General features: G+C 40.2%; 1 protein-coding gene across 5 annotated transcripts in view; it reads right to left on the reverse strand.

Moving 5' to 3' along the window:
• The window catches only part of CSNK2A1 (casein kinase 2 alpha 1), a 61,010-nt gene that overhangs the window by 20,626 nt on the left and 25,354 nt on the right, over nt 1-15,030 (reverse strand). For 4 of the 5 annotated variants that reach the window (XM_016937256.4, XM_016937257.4, XM_016937258.4 and 1 more), the window contains 2 exons: nt 5,053-5,262; nt 1,734-1,845 (listed from right to left, as the gene is read on the reverse strand). In XM_016937256.4, coding sequence (XP_016792745.1) covers nt 1,734-1,845; nt 5,053-5,153 — 213 coding nt within the window. In that variant the 5' untranslated portion in view covers nt 5,154-5,262. The remainder of the gene's footprint in view (nt 1-1,733; nt 1,846-5,052; nt 5,263-15,030) is intronic. The other variant, XM_063802516.1, reaches the window with a different exon arrangement.

Consider the following 15,030-nt stretch of genomic DNA (forward strand, 5'->3'; position numbering starts at 1 on the left):
GTTTTGATTTCCAACCTAGTTCTCTTTCTACATATTTCAAGATAGATATAAATACTTAAACTCTCTGGTTCTCAAAGGGCATGTAAAGCACCCCAGCAATGCACAGGAATACTGTGGAACACTTTACATTTTTGAGGAAGACACATCAACCCATCGTTGGATCTGCCAGACACTGGGTGCACTGCCAGCTTGAGGTGGTTCGTAGTTTCAACATTAGATTGTGTTACACTCCTCGTGATGGATTGTGTTATACTCCTCGCGATGGCATATTTTTGTGAAGCTGGGTTTGCAGTAGTTGCTGTGGTAAAAAGCAAGTACTGCACAAAAATCAATGACAGGAAATGGGGGTGGTGGTGTCCAACCAATGACAACATTTGAAAAGCTGTGCAGCAACAGGTCTACATAACCCAACAGTAACAAATTATATAAGAACAAAATTAACTTTTTTCTTTTAATTTATGTGAATAACTTTTTAAATGGCTACCAAGTTGCTAAAATATAAATACTTAGCGGGCAGGCGCAGTGGCTCATGCCTGTAATCCCAGCACTTTGGGAGGCCGAGGAGGGCGGATCACCTGAGGTCAGGAGTTTGAGACCAGCCTGACCAATATGGTGAAACCCCGTCTCTATTAAAATTACAAAAATTAGCCGGGCATTGCTGGCGTGCATCTGTAGTCCCAGCTACTTGGGAGGCTAAGGCAGGAGAATCGCTTGAACCCAGGAGGCGGAGGTTGCAGTGAGCTGAGATCGCGCCACTGCACTCCAGCCTGGGCGAAAGAGCGAGACTCCTTCTCAAAACAAAAACAAAAACAATAAAAAAAACAAAACTTACTTAGCTATTTGGACCTTGCTACTTAATACAGAGAACTATGAGGTATTTCTTGACTTAGGAGTACCGTGAAAAATTAAAGACAGTATAAGTGTTATAAATTGAGAAAGTTTGGAAACTTCTACTTTTCAGTGTCAAATATGAAAAAGTTCCTGTGGTAAGGAACTATATGCTAAGTTCCCAATATATGACAGTGCACAGCATAGTTATAACTAAATTAAAAGTTGTACATTGGTCTCCCAGAGGCCAAATCTGGCCTGTGCATTGTTTTTTTAAAATCTTGAGCCAACACTTAAAAGTCAGGAAAATTCATATACAAATATAAATTTCTGGCTTTTATTTGCAAAACAGAGTATCAAGCAACAATGGACTTGCATTACTGCAGGGCAATCATCAGCTTTAGCTGAGAAGCAGCTAACTCCTTTTGAAGAGGCATGTGTTTCCCAGTTTGTTTCAGTCCCTATCACTCACATCATCTAAGCAAGGGCAATTACACCAGACTAGCTGCACTAATATCATCTGTCTGTCCCCCTCGAGTCCTGTGACTCCTCATCTTTACAAAGTAGAGGCAATGATTTATTTATTGAAAACAAAAGCCTCATTATATAATGAAAAGTAAAGGAAATAAGTATTAGGCAATAACTGGGAGAGAAGAGACTGTACCTTTGCTCCCTTACTCTGCCACAACCTAGCTATATGAGTCAACTCAAATCACTTCTCTTGCTTCAGTTTCCTGATCTGTCAAATAAGCAGAACTTGTTCTATTGAGTTCATAGGATACAATAAAATTTTATTTATTTGCTTTGGCACCAAAAACCTTTTAAATGCTGTTTTAAAAAAGTCTTCAAAACTATTTTTAAAAATCTATATTCCAAATACCTCTGAAATTATCTCTTGTACTCACCTTGAGAATTTTAACAACAACTTTTTCATTATTTGTGATGTTGATGGCTTCAAATACTTCACTGTATTTACCTCGGCCTAATTTTCGAACCAGCTGGTAGTCATCTTGATTTCTGTGGACACAAACAAAATGACTTATAAACGGTCAAATTATCAGCATCAATTCAACTTACAGGAATCTATTACCAGCAGGTGTAATAGAAATAAGAAGTATTTCAAAAAATTCCCAAATTGGTTTTTTGTTTGTTTGTTTTTGAGATGGAGTCTCACTCTGTCGCCCAGGCTAGAGTGCAGTGGCGCGATCTCTGCTCACTGCCAGCTCCACCTCCCGGGTTCACACCATTCTCCTGCCTCAGCCTCCCGAGCAGCTGGGACCACAGGCGCCTGCCACCATGTCTGGCTAATTTTTTGAATTTTTAGTAAAGACGGCGGGGGGGGGGGAGGGGGGGGTCTCACCGTGTTAACCAGGATGGTCTCGATCTCCTGACCTCGTGATCCGTCCGCCTCGGCCTCCCAAAGTGCTGGGATTACAGGCATGAGCCACCGCGCCTGGCCCATTGTATTTTTTTTTTTTTTAAATTAGGTCAATTAAAATACGTGTGTTTCAAATCCTAGAATTAGAAAAACTTATACCTTTCAACTATTCTTTCTAATCCCAAACTGTTTACATCTTTATTGGCACATGACATGGAGCTGGCTTGTATTAAGGTTTGTTCTAAATACGTTTGTCTCCAACAAGAGACAGCTTTCCCCAAGAGAATAATTTTTTTTTTTTTTTTTTTTTGAGACGGAGTCTTGCTCTGTCGCCCAGGCTGGAGTGCAGTGGCATGATCTCGGCTCGCTGCAAGCCCCGCCTCCCAGGTTCACGCCATTCTCCTGCCTCAGCCTCCCCTAGTAGCTGGGACTACAGGCGCCCGCCACCACGCCTGGCTAATTTTTTTGTATTTTTAGTAAAGACGGGGTTTCACCGTGTTAGCCAGGATGGTCTTGATCTCCTGACCTTGTGATCCGCCCGCCTTGGCCTCCCAAAGTGCTGGGATTACAGGCATGAGCCACCGCGCCCGGCCGGAGAATAATTTTTATATATTCTTGTCCCTTAGTGCTTGGTCCAGTGTTGGCACTTAGCAGGAACTAAAAACATTGTGCAAGACTGTTTCAATCTAGCCACACTTTGGCAGCAGCTGATTTTTAACAGGCCTCTTTGAAGGTAAATGGCTTTCAAATGTATAGGCTTAATCTATTTGCCCTCCAGGGCAAGCTCTGGGGATAGTCCATGTGTAGTACGAAGCACACTATAGATTGTAAACTATAATCAGCGATCCCCTCCTCTACATATACCCATATTCTGTGACCAATAAGCAACATCAGAGGTAATAAACAGAGGTAGAATAAGGGAAATGCCAACATTTTCCTCCTGCCCCTGCCTGCTTCCAATGTAGAGCGCTTTGCTCTGAAGAATGACAAACACAGTTCCATTAAGGCCTACATTCTATGCTACTGGATAGAGTCCTGCTGGACCTACTAAGTATCCAACATGAAGCAAACCAACCATCTCAACCATTCATTTTCCTCAAGACAAAAGGTACTAAAAACAATGGACAACATAATAATCATGGCAGGTGTAGGGGAAGAATGCTCCTACTTCTGGTTGAGTTCTCTTCCTATGGGAGGGCACACAAAACAAATGCCAGCAAGCAAACAGAACCATGCCAAAAGCCCAAAAGGGCTCTTTAGTGCCATTTAAGCAGAACCAAGTGCAAAGCACTCAATTTGAAGATAGCGGCTGAAATTCCTATAGCAAACACAGTGTTACCTAGAGTCCAAAGCCTGTGACATAAGAGGAGAATTGTTAGATTATCAGTAGTAACAACGTTTATTGGTACTAAACCACACTGGCATTTAATGGTGTCTTTACAGCATACAGTGCCTCTGTATTCAGAAGCAATGTATTTACTGTTAAGAATCATGGCATACTCAAATTAGCTGGGTAGGGTGGAAGGTGCCTGTAATCCCAGCTACTCGAGAGGCTGAGGTGGGAGAATTGCGTGAACCCAGGAGGCGGAGGCTGCAGTGAGCCGAGATCACACCACTGCACTGCAGCCAGGGCAACAGAGCAAGACTCATTTCCACACACACACATACACAAATTCATGGCATACTCAAGATTAAAAATACGCCCTATGACAATTTAGGGAAGCCATCCACTAACCACTTACAGGTTACGGAAATCACATGCAGTCAGATATAAAATACAGCATACAGGAGCTGTAGCTTTAGTTTTCAAATTGCTTTCTTTTGCACTTGAATGTCAAAATGCTTTTATCACAAAAGTATGATCTGACCAATTAAATGTCTACCACATTGGGACAGGAAATGCAAACATCCAAATGAGTCTGCACAGAGAATTAGGAGGGCAAACACAGCTGTTCAGGCAGACTACAACTGTTCAAGATAGAATTGGGGCTGAATTCCATGCTAAGACATGCCTAGTCTCAGGATAAGGGCAAATGTTTAAGAATTTAATTGTTTCTCATCAGAAAGAAGTTACCTCTTTGGAGAACTGTTTCGTCCTCCTGTATTAACACGAAACAACATTCTCTACCTCAAAAATACTTTATGTAAGACTTTGGTGTTTTCAAAGTCTCTCAAGTATCAATTCTCACTGATCTGCAATGCCCTTGGCTTGACAAGCAAGCTGATAGGTAACTTTTTGTTGCCAGGTGCCCATACAGAATACCGTCATGCGTTATTTAATGACATTCTGAGAAATGTGTTAAACATCAGAGTGTTTACACAAACCTACATGGTATGGCATATTACATACCTAGGGTATAGCCTACGGCTCCTAGGATACAAATGTGTACCGTAATAAATACTTGAGGCAATTGTAACACAATGGTATTTGTGTATCTAAACATAGAAAAGGTAATGAATGCACTGTTGATGTTACGATGACATCACTAGGCCACAGACATTTTTCAGCTCTCTTATAATCTTATGGAACCACTGTCCTACATGTGGTCTGTCATTAATTCAAACGTTGTTATGTGGTGCATGACTGCATATACATCATAGAAAAGGATAAGAAACTAAAATGATTTTTAAATGGTAAGCCCATTAAAATTGTTCACTTGCCAAAGCAACTCTGCTTCTTCACTGCAAAACCAAATTTTCAGCTCAAAAGAAGAAAACACAAATTGGGCTTTGATCCTGAGGTATACACATACAGAGTCATGGAGGTTTTCTGACAAAAACTACTCAACAGATCCACAAGATTCAGCCCTTTGAGTGAGTATAATGAAGTCAACAAAAACAATTACCCCCATTCCACCACATGTGACTCGTAATCCCAGTATTCTCGAGGTCTGTGTGTATTAACATCTGTGTAAACTCTGGCCCTGCTTGGCACGGGTCCCGACATGTCAGACAGGTTGGCGGACAAAGCTGGACTTGATGTTTGGAGATCTGGCAGTCACTGTGTTCAGAAGCAGCTGGGGGTAAGACCTTGTTTCAGACCTGTTTTCTTCAAACTGCAGAAACAAAATGCACAAAGTCCAAGGAATCATTTACAGAAGGTATATGGGAAGGAAATAATCTTACAAATTATAATGGCCTGAAATATACCTCTGGCTCTCCTACCTACAGCCAATAAATATAGCTCAACTGTGTTAACCAGTGCTTCCTATAACATGAGAAGAAAAATCCCAAGAAATACAGTAAACTGATATTTGCTTTAATCATATTTTGCCAAGTATCCTGTTACCTCTGCAGGCAAAATTTGAATGATTTTTGTAAGATAGCCTGGAAGAGAAAAATGGCATTGAGGATAGATACATCAGCATTACCACTAGTTATATACTCTACAAAAGGTATTGGCAAGAAAAATACTTTCCTTTCAGCAGCTTTCTGTAACTTAAGTAGGGGTGCTAAAAGGTTCTAGAATGGCGGCAAAGCTAAGAGTACAACTTGCCATTCTGACTCATATTTGATGAAACCAGGAAGAGAATAAAGGCTTGTTCTCATACATCAAAGCTCCATGTCATCTTATACCAATCCAAATCTTTTGGGGGAACCTTAAGGTAATAATCAGTAGACCCTTGATCACCATTTGAAAGACACACTTGGTTTCATTAAATTTAAAAACAGAAATCAGTAATATTCTCTTTATATTTAATACAGGAGCTTAAAAACTGGTATAAAACAGTAATACAGATTAGCTGAGCTAATGCAAAATGTGACACCGGGGGAAAATAAGTAAGATGTTAGAAATATGCTATCAAATCAGGTTCCTTTCCAATGATGTCTTCCCTATCTCCTACAGCATGTGCTGATTCCCCTCATTATGCATTTAGATGAAATGGTATTGAGTCTCCAGATTGTGATAACGTGAGAAGGATACAACACGTATGCAGTCTCCTGGCTGAGACAGCATAACTTCAATTTGTATGTGTGTATGTATTTTAAGACAGGGTTATTCCACTGCCCAGACTGGAATGCAGTGGTGTGATCATGGCTCACTGAAGCCTCAACTTCCTGGACTCCGGTGATTCTTTCACCTCAGCCTCCCAGGTAGCTGAGACTACAGGCACGCACCACCACCCTCAGCTAATTTTCTGTATTTTCAGTAGAGACGGTGTTTCACCATGTTGCCCAGGCTGGTCTTGAACTCCCAGGCTCAAGCAATCCTCCCACCTCAGCCTCCCAAAGTGCTGAGATCACAGATGTGAGCCACCGCACCCAGCCATAACTTCAATTCAATTACCAGGAAACATTCGGAAAAAGAGGAAGTGTCTATTTAAAAAGGGGGAAGGGGTGCTATACTTCTAAAACATGTCCATAGCATAAAAGACAAATGGAGGCTGAAGAGACATTGCATAAATGCAATACTCTAGACTGTATCCCATATGCAGGAGGTGGAGGTGGGGATGCTATAAAAAACAGTATCGACAGAACTGGAATTCAGAGGGTATTAAATTATTGTATCAATGTAAATTTGTGAAGTTGGTACATAATCACAATAGTTAAGAGAATATACCTATTCTTTTTTTTTTTTTTTTTTGAGATGGAGTTTCGCTCTTGTTGCTCAGGCTGGAGTGCAATGGCATGATCTCGGCTCACCACAACCTCTGCCGCCTCCTAGGTTCATGTGATTCTCCTGCCTCAGCCTCCCGAGTAGCTGGGATTACAGGCATGCGCCACCATGCCTGGCTAATTTTGTATTTTTAGTAGAGATGGGGTTTCTCCATGTTGGTCAGGCTGGTCTCAAACTCCCGACCTCAGGTGATCCGCCCTCCTCGGCCTCCCAAAGTGCTAGGATTACAGGCGTGAGCCACCTCGCCCAGCCCAAGAATATGTCTATTGTTAAGAAATTTTCCTGAAGTAATTAGAAGTAAACAGCCATGATGCATATAATCTACCCTAAAATGATTCAGGAAAAACATGTGCCCACACGTTTACATGTGTATATATACAGCACACATGACTGCACACTCACAAATGATAAAACAAGCTGGGTAAAATATTACAATAGGTAAACGTGCGTAAAGGGAATAGAGATGCCCTTTGTACTATTTTTATTTACTTTTTGTTGAAATCTTCTTATTTGAAACAAGGTCTCCCTCTGCAGGCCAGGCTAGAGTACAGTGGTCTGATCACAGCTCACTGCAGCCTTGACCTCTCAGGCTCAATCAATCCTCCCACCTCTGCCTCCCAAGTAGTTGGGACCACAGGCGTGGGCTACCACACCTGGCTAATTGAATAATTTTTTTTTTTTTTGTAAAGATGGAGTCTCCCTATGTTGCCCAGGCTGGTCTCAAACTCCTGGGTTCAAGTGATGCTCCCACCACAGCCTCCCAAAGTACTGTGATTATTGGAGCGATCCACCATACCCAGATTGTTGAAACACTTTTTTAAATTGTGGTAAAATATACATAACATAAACTTTATGGCCAGGCACAGTGGCTCACTTTGGGAGGCTTAAGAAGGTGGATCACTTGAACCCAGGAGTTCGCAACCAGTCTGGGCAACATGGTAAAACCCCATCTCTACTGAAAATACAAAAAATTAGCCAGGTGTGCTGGTGTGTGCCTGCAGTCCCAGCTCCTTGGGAGGCTGAGGTAGGAGAATCACCAGAGACCAGGAAGTCGAGGCTACAGTGAGCTGTGATTGCACCACTGCACTCCAGCCTGGGTGACAGGAGAGAGACCTCATCTAAAAAAAATAAAAACTGCCATTTTATCCACATTTAAACCTAAAGTTCAGTTGCATTAAGTATATTCACATTCTTGTGCAGTAATCACCAGATCATCCACTTCTACAAATTTTTACCATCCCAAATGAAAACTATGTATCCACTAAACACTAATTTTCCCTCCCCTAACTCTTTGCAACCACTATTCTATTTTCTGCCTGAGCTGGCTATTCTAGGAACCTCATATAAGTGGAATCAGACAATATTTGTCCTTTGTTTTGTTTATTTAATTTAGCATAATGTCTTCAAGGCTGATCCATGTTGTAGCATGTGTTAGAATTCCAATCCTTTTAAAGGCAGAATGATATTGCACTGTGTATATACACACACACACACACACACACCACATTTTGCTTATCCATTTATCTGCTGATGGACACCTGAGTTGCTTCCACAGCTTGGCTATTGTAAATAATGCTGCTATGAACATAGGTGTACAAATATCTGTTTGAGACCTCGCTTTCAAATCTTTTATGTATATATACAGAAGCGGAATTGCTGAACCATGTAGTAATTCTATGTTAATTTTCTGAAGAACCAGCATATTGTTTCAACAAGCTGGGCACGGTGGCTCACTTCTATACAGCAACTGTATCATTTTACACTCCCAGGAACAGTGCAAAGGCTACAACTTCTCTACATCCTTACTAACACTTGTTATTTTCTGTTTTTTGCTTGTTTTTATAGAGACAGGGGTCTTGCTTATGCCCAGGCTGGTCTTGAGCTCCTGGCCTCAAGGGATCCTCCCACCTCGACCTCCCAAAGTGCTCTCAAAATAGACTGTGCCTGGCCTATTTTCTGGTTTTCTTTTCTTCTTTTTTTTTTTTTTTTTCAGTAACAGCCCTCCTAATGAGTATGAAGTTGTATCTCATTGACTGTGATTTTAATTTGCATTTCCCTAATGATTAATGATGTTGAGCATCTTTTTACATGCTTATTGGCCATTTGTATATCTGTTCTGGAGAATGTCTATTCAAAGCTGTTGTCCATTTTTTGATTGGGTTGTTTTGTTTGTTGACGATGCATTTGTTAACTATACTATTTTTTTGTTGCTTACAAGCTGCTCATCTTTCCAAGGTAAGCTGTAACTTAGCTACGACACCCAAAGAGAAGCCAGAAGAGATACCTCCTTATGCCCATGGTGTCGGCAGCTAAAGGCTTTCAGAAGAATAGCAAGACTGGGATGGAGATTAATTCTCTATTCCTTAACCGTGACAAACACAATTAATGATACTCCACTCCAAATATATGAGATCAAAAGATTCACATGCTGACTTATGAATTCTCCCACCCAAAAAACTCCTGTAACTTGCCTCTGTTCAACTCAAACCTTCTGAGGTTCCATAAATGTACTAAATGACCAGAAAACAACAAAGTAATTCAAGTACCAAAAGTCTTTAAAATTATTTCTATTTCTTTGATTTTGTAAAACCTGGGTGACATTAATCTATCTTCACTTAATATCAGTTAAAACTGTAAACGCACACACACACAAACACATCAAACATGCAAAAACCAGATGTTTTCTTATAATTTTTCTTCTTCCCAAAGAAATAAGGTCATCTATGTTGTAGGATTGGTGACTTTCTGTGACTACTATGCCTGCACTGACAGCAATGAAAGACACTAGGAAAACAGTAGATAAAGGTGTGGGCATGAATATGGCCAAAATAGTATAAACAACAGCATGAACCCAACAGAAATACTGTCCCCAGAAATTTATTCCTTTTAATATACTAAACTTTTAAATTCGCAGCCTCTCCTCTGACAGGAAACAGCATCTTTCTCTACATAACCTTTACAGCCACTTTACTCTTCTGGTTAACATTTTATATGTGTAAGACAGCCTTCATCTGTGGATCTCAAAGCCCTTTTCCTATGCTTAAAAGTGATCTCTCTGCTGGGCTTTTCCCAGCTTTGGTTCATCACTTATAAACCCTGTCTAACTGTGCTTGCAGACTGAAGGGAAGATGAAGTGAGATGATCTTCCAGAAAGGGCTTGGAAACATGAAATGCACGTAAATTTGTATTAAGTAATTACTATCCCCTAGCTCCTTAGTGAAAGCTAATAAGCAGAAACCTATCTTTACAGGCTGGAACCTTCATTCTTTAAAATACAAAAATTATAGTAGCCGTGGTTAACTACCGGCCACTGAGGGCTAACTCCCAAGTATACATGACATTACAAAATGAGTCCTCATTTCTCCCTGGAAACCATCTGACATATGGAGAATAGCCAACTCCTATTACTAGTCATGTACATTCTCATCACCCAGTCTTCTTCTGCCGTTTCAAGGCCCTGGCATCCTCTGTGAGGAGTGGGAAAAGACTAATTACTAATGAAACTCTTGAGATTCTCCAGTACTTGTCTGAATGACCCTTGAAGCTTTGGGGCTCATCAACTGGGACCTAATTTATGAACTAGCAGATCTGATTCTCCACTGGGAAGACAACAAGCGTTAACTGTTTTTGCAGTACCCCCAAAGAGGTGCTTCACCTTACTGTCACGCATACCAAATAATCTGCTTATGTAAGAAAGGTATTCACATGAATTTCAAATGGCTGGCCTTCATTAATTATATGGGAAAATAAAAGAGAGGATTCTTCAACTGTGACTCTGTAACCTCAGATAGATAAAAGGGTACTAAGGGATTGGGGGTTAAGGGATGGTGATAAAAAGGGGATGTGAAGCCCAGTGTGGTGGCTCATACCTATAATCCCAGCACTCTGGCAGGATCACTTGAGCCCAGGAGTTTGAGACCACCCTGGGCAACACAGCGAGACCTCCTCTCTACATATAACATAAAAATGAGCTGGGTGTAGTGGAGTACAACTGTGGTCCCAGGTACTTGGTAGGCTGAGGTGGAAGGATCACTTGAGCCTGGGAGGTCAAGGTTGCAGTGAGCCATGATCTCACCACTGCACTCCAACCTGGGTGACAGAGCAAGACCCTGTCTCAAAAACAAACAAACAAAAAACAAAAACAAGAGGGGATGTGAAAAGACAGAAAAGGGAGGTCAAAGACCAAATATTATCATTATTATTTTTTTGAGACAGGAGACAGGGTCTTGCGCTGTCACCCAGGCTGGAGTGCAGTGGTGCAATCTCGCTCGGCTCACTGAAACCTCCACCTCACCTCCTGGGCTTGAGCAATCCTCCCACCTCAGCCTCCTGAGTAGTTGGGACTATAGCTATACGCCATCAGGCCCAGCTAATATTTGTATTTTTTGTAGAGACAAGGTTTTGTCATGATGCCCAGGCTGGTCTCAAACTCCTGGACTCAAGTGATCCACCAGCCTCAGCCTCCCGAAGTGCTGAGATTACAGGTGTGAGCCACCATGCCCAACCAAGATAAACATTATCTTATTTAGAAATAGTGTTTCACTTATACCTCTGCAAATGCATATGTATATCACATGTAGGCTAACAGGAAGAAAACACACAGACTACATTTCTCAATTTTTGGCTTGATTCTTCCCTACATTCCTTATTTTGTCCATCCCTTAAATATATAACCATCTACTATGAAAAAGTACTATCCTAGGCCTTAGGAATATAAGTGAGCAAGGCAGAACAGGGGTGAGACAAGTATGCCATTAAAGATTTTACCTATGGACTAAGGGTAATAGAAATTCATTGAAAAGTTTTAAGCAGAAAAGTGACCCATACATATTGTTTTTAAAATTTTTACTCTGGCTGAGTGTGGGACAGGACTTAGGGAGAAGGCTGTTAACAGTAGCACATGTGAGAGAAATGATGACCTAAGGTGGTGGCATGTGGAGATCAGTGGACTAACATGAGGAACAAAATTTATGGTGTAAAATCAATAGCTCTGAGTGAACTGGAAAATGCTGTATGAAGTGGGAGGTGACTCTTGGATTTCTTGCTTGGATTTCTTGACAGACTGTTGGTGCCATTCATGGAGATAAGAGTGCACAAGATAGGTTTTGGACTTAAGGTTAAAATGGCTTTGAATCATTCAAACGAAGATTCTGAATAGGCAGTTAGATATTACAAGTCTGGAACTAAGAGTTTCTCAGCTTTAAGTATCTAATTCTTCCAACAACTCTACGAGGCAAGCATTAGTTTCTCTAATCTACAAATAAGAACAGCCTAAGTTCAGTAGCTTGACCAAGAATATCCAATACAGTTACAGCTGGGATTCAAAGACAGTGAGTTGGCCTCCAAGGTTCAAGTCTTCTCACTCCTACAGAACACAATCACTTTCTACTGCACATTCACACACACACACACCAGTCTTCAAATCTTAATTTCTCATTGGACCCTAAGTTCTACAAAGTTAAGAACCATGTTTAATTTACCTTTTTAATTTACAGTACCTAGCCTAAGGCTTTGCATTTTGTAGCACGTTCAGTAAACACTATTTGGTGATCAAATTAATCTTGGTTTATTTTTTAAAAATGAAATGAAAATGAAGTTGCATCCAAAGTATAGGGTGTTCCTAAATACTTCAGGTCATCTGGTACGCAACTAGGAGAACTGGAAAACCAAGTCAAAGGTTCTTGAGTAATTGTTCCCTTCCCTCTCTCTTTCCCAATACTACAGCTTCTATTAAATCACAGGACTACAACTAGGATTTGTCTTTTTCCCCTCGATAATTCAAATTAAGAGAATACTGAAGAAACTTGATTTTAGCAATTTTTATAGCAGCTTATTTGGAAGATGGAAAAAGTACCTGAGTCCTAGATATTTGGAAGATCAATTCTCCTCTCCACTGTTCATAATACTAGTATATCTTAAGGCAATCTAACAGAAAATGCACTGCCTTTCTTATTAAGTTCCATTTTAAATTGTCTTAGTGCTTACTGTTCCCATGTAATTGCATAAAAGGAGGTGTAACTTTAGTGGCTAACCATTTCAGACCACTACATCTACCTTAACACCGTCAGAATGACTTTGAAGACATGGCTAGGTCTTGTATGCTCAACGTTTAGCCTAACGGAAGCCAATTAATCAGCTACGAAAAAAGTATCATGTCAATGAATTTTTCCCGACTGAAGTCAGATCACATCAAAGCCAACTGCATTGGTCTGCATGACCTATTCTTTAATAAAGTATAAGTAAATAAAAAGAAAATGCCATTAAACCATAAGGAAAAATTGTCCATTGCCAAAATCATAAGTTTACTGATATACACTGAGTACAGCAGAATTAATTTCAATAAAAACTCCTCTTGCCCTTAGCTAGTCCCTCCTTCTAATCTCTTATGTTCAGTTGTTATTTTTCAATTTGGCAACTAAAAAGAAAACTAGAGGCTTAGTAACAGTCCAATACCAGAAAACTATACAAACAAGTTTGCTTAGTCATTTCTGCTAATGTATTTTTATTGATGAATTTCCTAGTATCAGAAATGGAAAAGATCATTCTAGAACTTTAAGTCAATTTTTGAACTGTAATATAATTAGTTCTTTTTAACCCTAATGTTTATTAGTCTCCATCTTAAAAGGAAAAAAAAAAATCTCCTTCTCATCCCTAAATGAACCATAGCAAATGAACAAGATCTCATCATCATCCAGACAGGACAAAGATTTCTATAGCAAAGAATGAGGAATGTGCTTAGATTGCACTGACTGCATGGTTTAGGACTGCTTATTTAGAGGAAAAGCAGCTATACAGGAAGACACCTTTTATGCACTGCTGCAGAGAATGAACTCTTTTTCCAAGCAATCAGGCAACATAAACTGGTAAGAGACAAACAAGACTTGTGGAACTCAGCGAGACCTTAAATATGTATACTTTTCTACCTTGCTACAGAAGCAAAGAGAAAAATTCAAACTTGCCCATTTCCCTTTACAAAAGGGGCACTGATTAGAAGGCCAACTTAATACAAAAAAGCACAAGTAGCTAATGTTACCTGAATTACTTATTTCAAATGTCCATACTTAACCTTAATTTCTTTCTTCCTTTCAAATCAAGAGCAGAATGCTCATACAGCAAGCATTTACTGAACGTTTACTATATACCAGGAAATGTGTGCCTGACTGCCAGAAAGGCATTCTTTCTCTTGGTCCTGGAGAAAGTATCTCTGCCCTCAGACAAAGAAAACAGACCATTACAATCTCAAGTGATCAGTGCTTGAAACAATTAAGTCATGGTGGTGTACAGACGTTGAAGGGTATTTAAACTATCACCAACCCATCATTCATTCAACAAATATTTATGGAGTACCTAAAATGGGGAAAAACTGTAAGAGAAAAAAAAAAAACTGCACTTAAAGTACGCACAGGAATTATTCAGATGGAAAACATTAAAACAAGAAATTGCAAAGCGTAACACTTTAAAGCAAGTTAAGAATTTTAAAGACCTATAATTTTGCACCCTAAAATGACCAAAGGCTGGCACATTTTGTTATCTTCTATAAGAAACACATCATTGGATGCCACATGCAACGTGGCATCAGGTGTAAAAAAGCACCTGATGTGCTTTTTTTGCACATCAGGTCAGCAACCTTTTTATATCTGATTTGGAGACTATTAGTTTACTTGACTGTTACCATTTTGTGCTTAAAACAAACAATATCATTAATTCACAAGCTTTGGAATTCTTTCTCTTTATTTTCTTTTCTCTACTTCCAACACTAATCAGTTCCTTGTTGCCCAAGCTGGAGTGCAGTGGCACAATCGTAGCTCACTGCCACTTCAAATTCCTGGGCTCAAGTAATCCTCCCACCTCAGCCTCCCAAGTAACTGAGGCTACAGGCATGTGTCACCACGCCTGGCCCACTCATCTTTAAATAAGACAGAGAAGTAATTATAGCCAAAAGGGAATAGAAAATGCAAACCCAGAGACATAAGCAAGCAAGGAAGCCTGGAAAGCCTTTGTTGATCCTGAAAATTAGAATTTTGTTCTCACATAAACCAAAGCCCAGGGCTCTCACAAGACAAAAAGTCTAATAGGAGGCCCTCTTCATAAGGTGGGACTTCAGAGGCATACTTCCTAATGGTGAGAGTGACTAGGGAGTGGAAGATCCAGGGAGGAATTAAAGCCCTACTGGAGGGAATATCATATCTTAAGCTTGTTTTAAGGT

This window comes from Pan troglodytes, chromosome 21 (assembly GCF_028858775.2).
Source record: "Pan troglodytes isolate AG18354 chromosome 21, NHGRI_mPanTro3-v2.0_pri, whole genome shotgun sequence".
NCBI classification, from domain to species: domain Eukaryota; kingdom Metazoa; phylum Chordata; class Mammalia; order Primates; family Hominidae; genus Pan; species Pan troglodytes.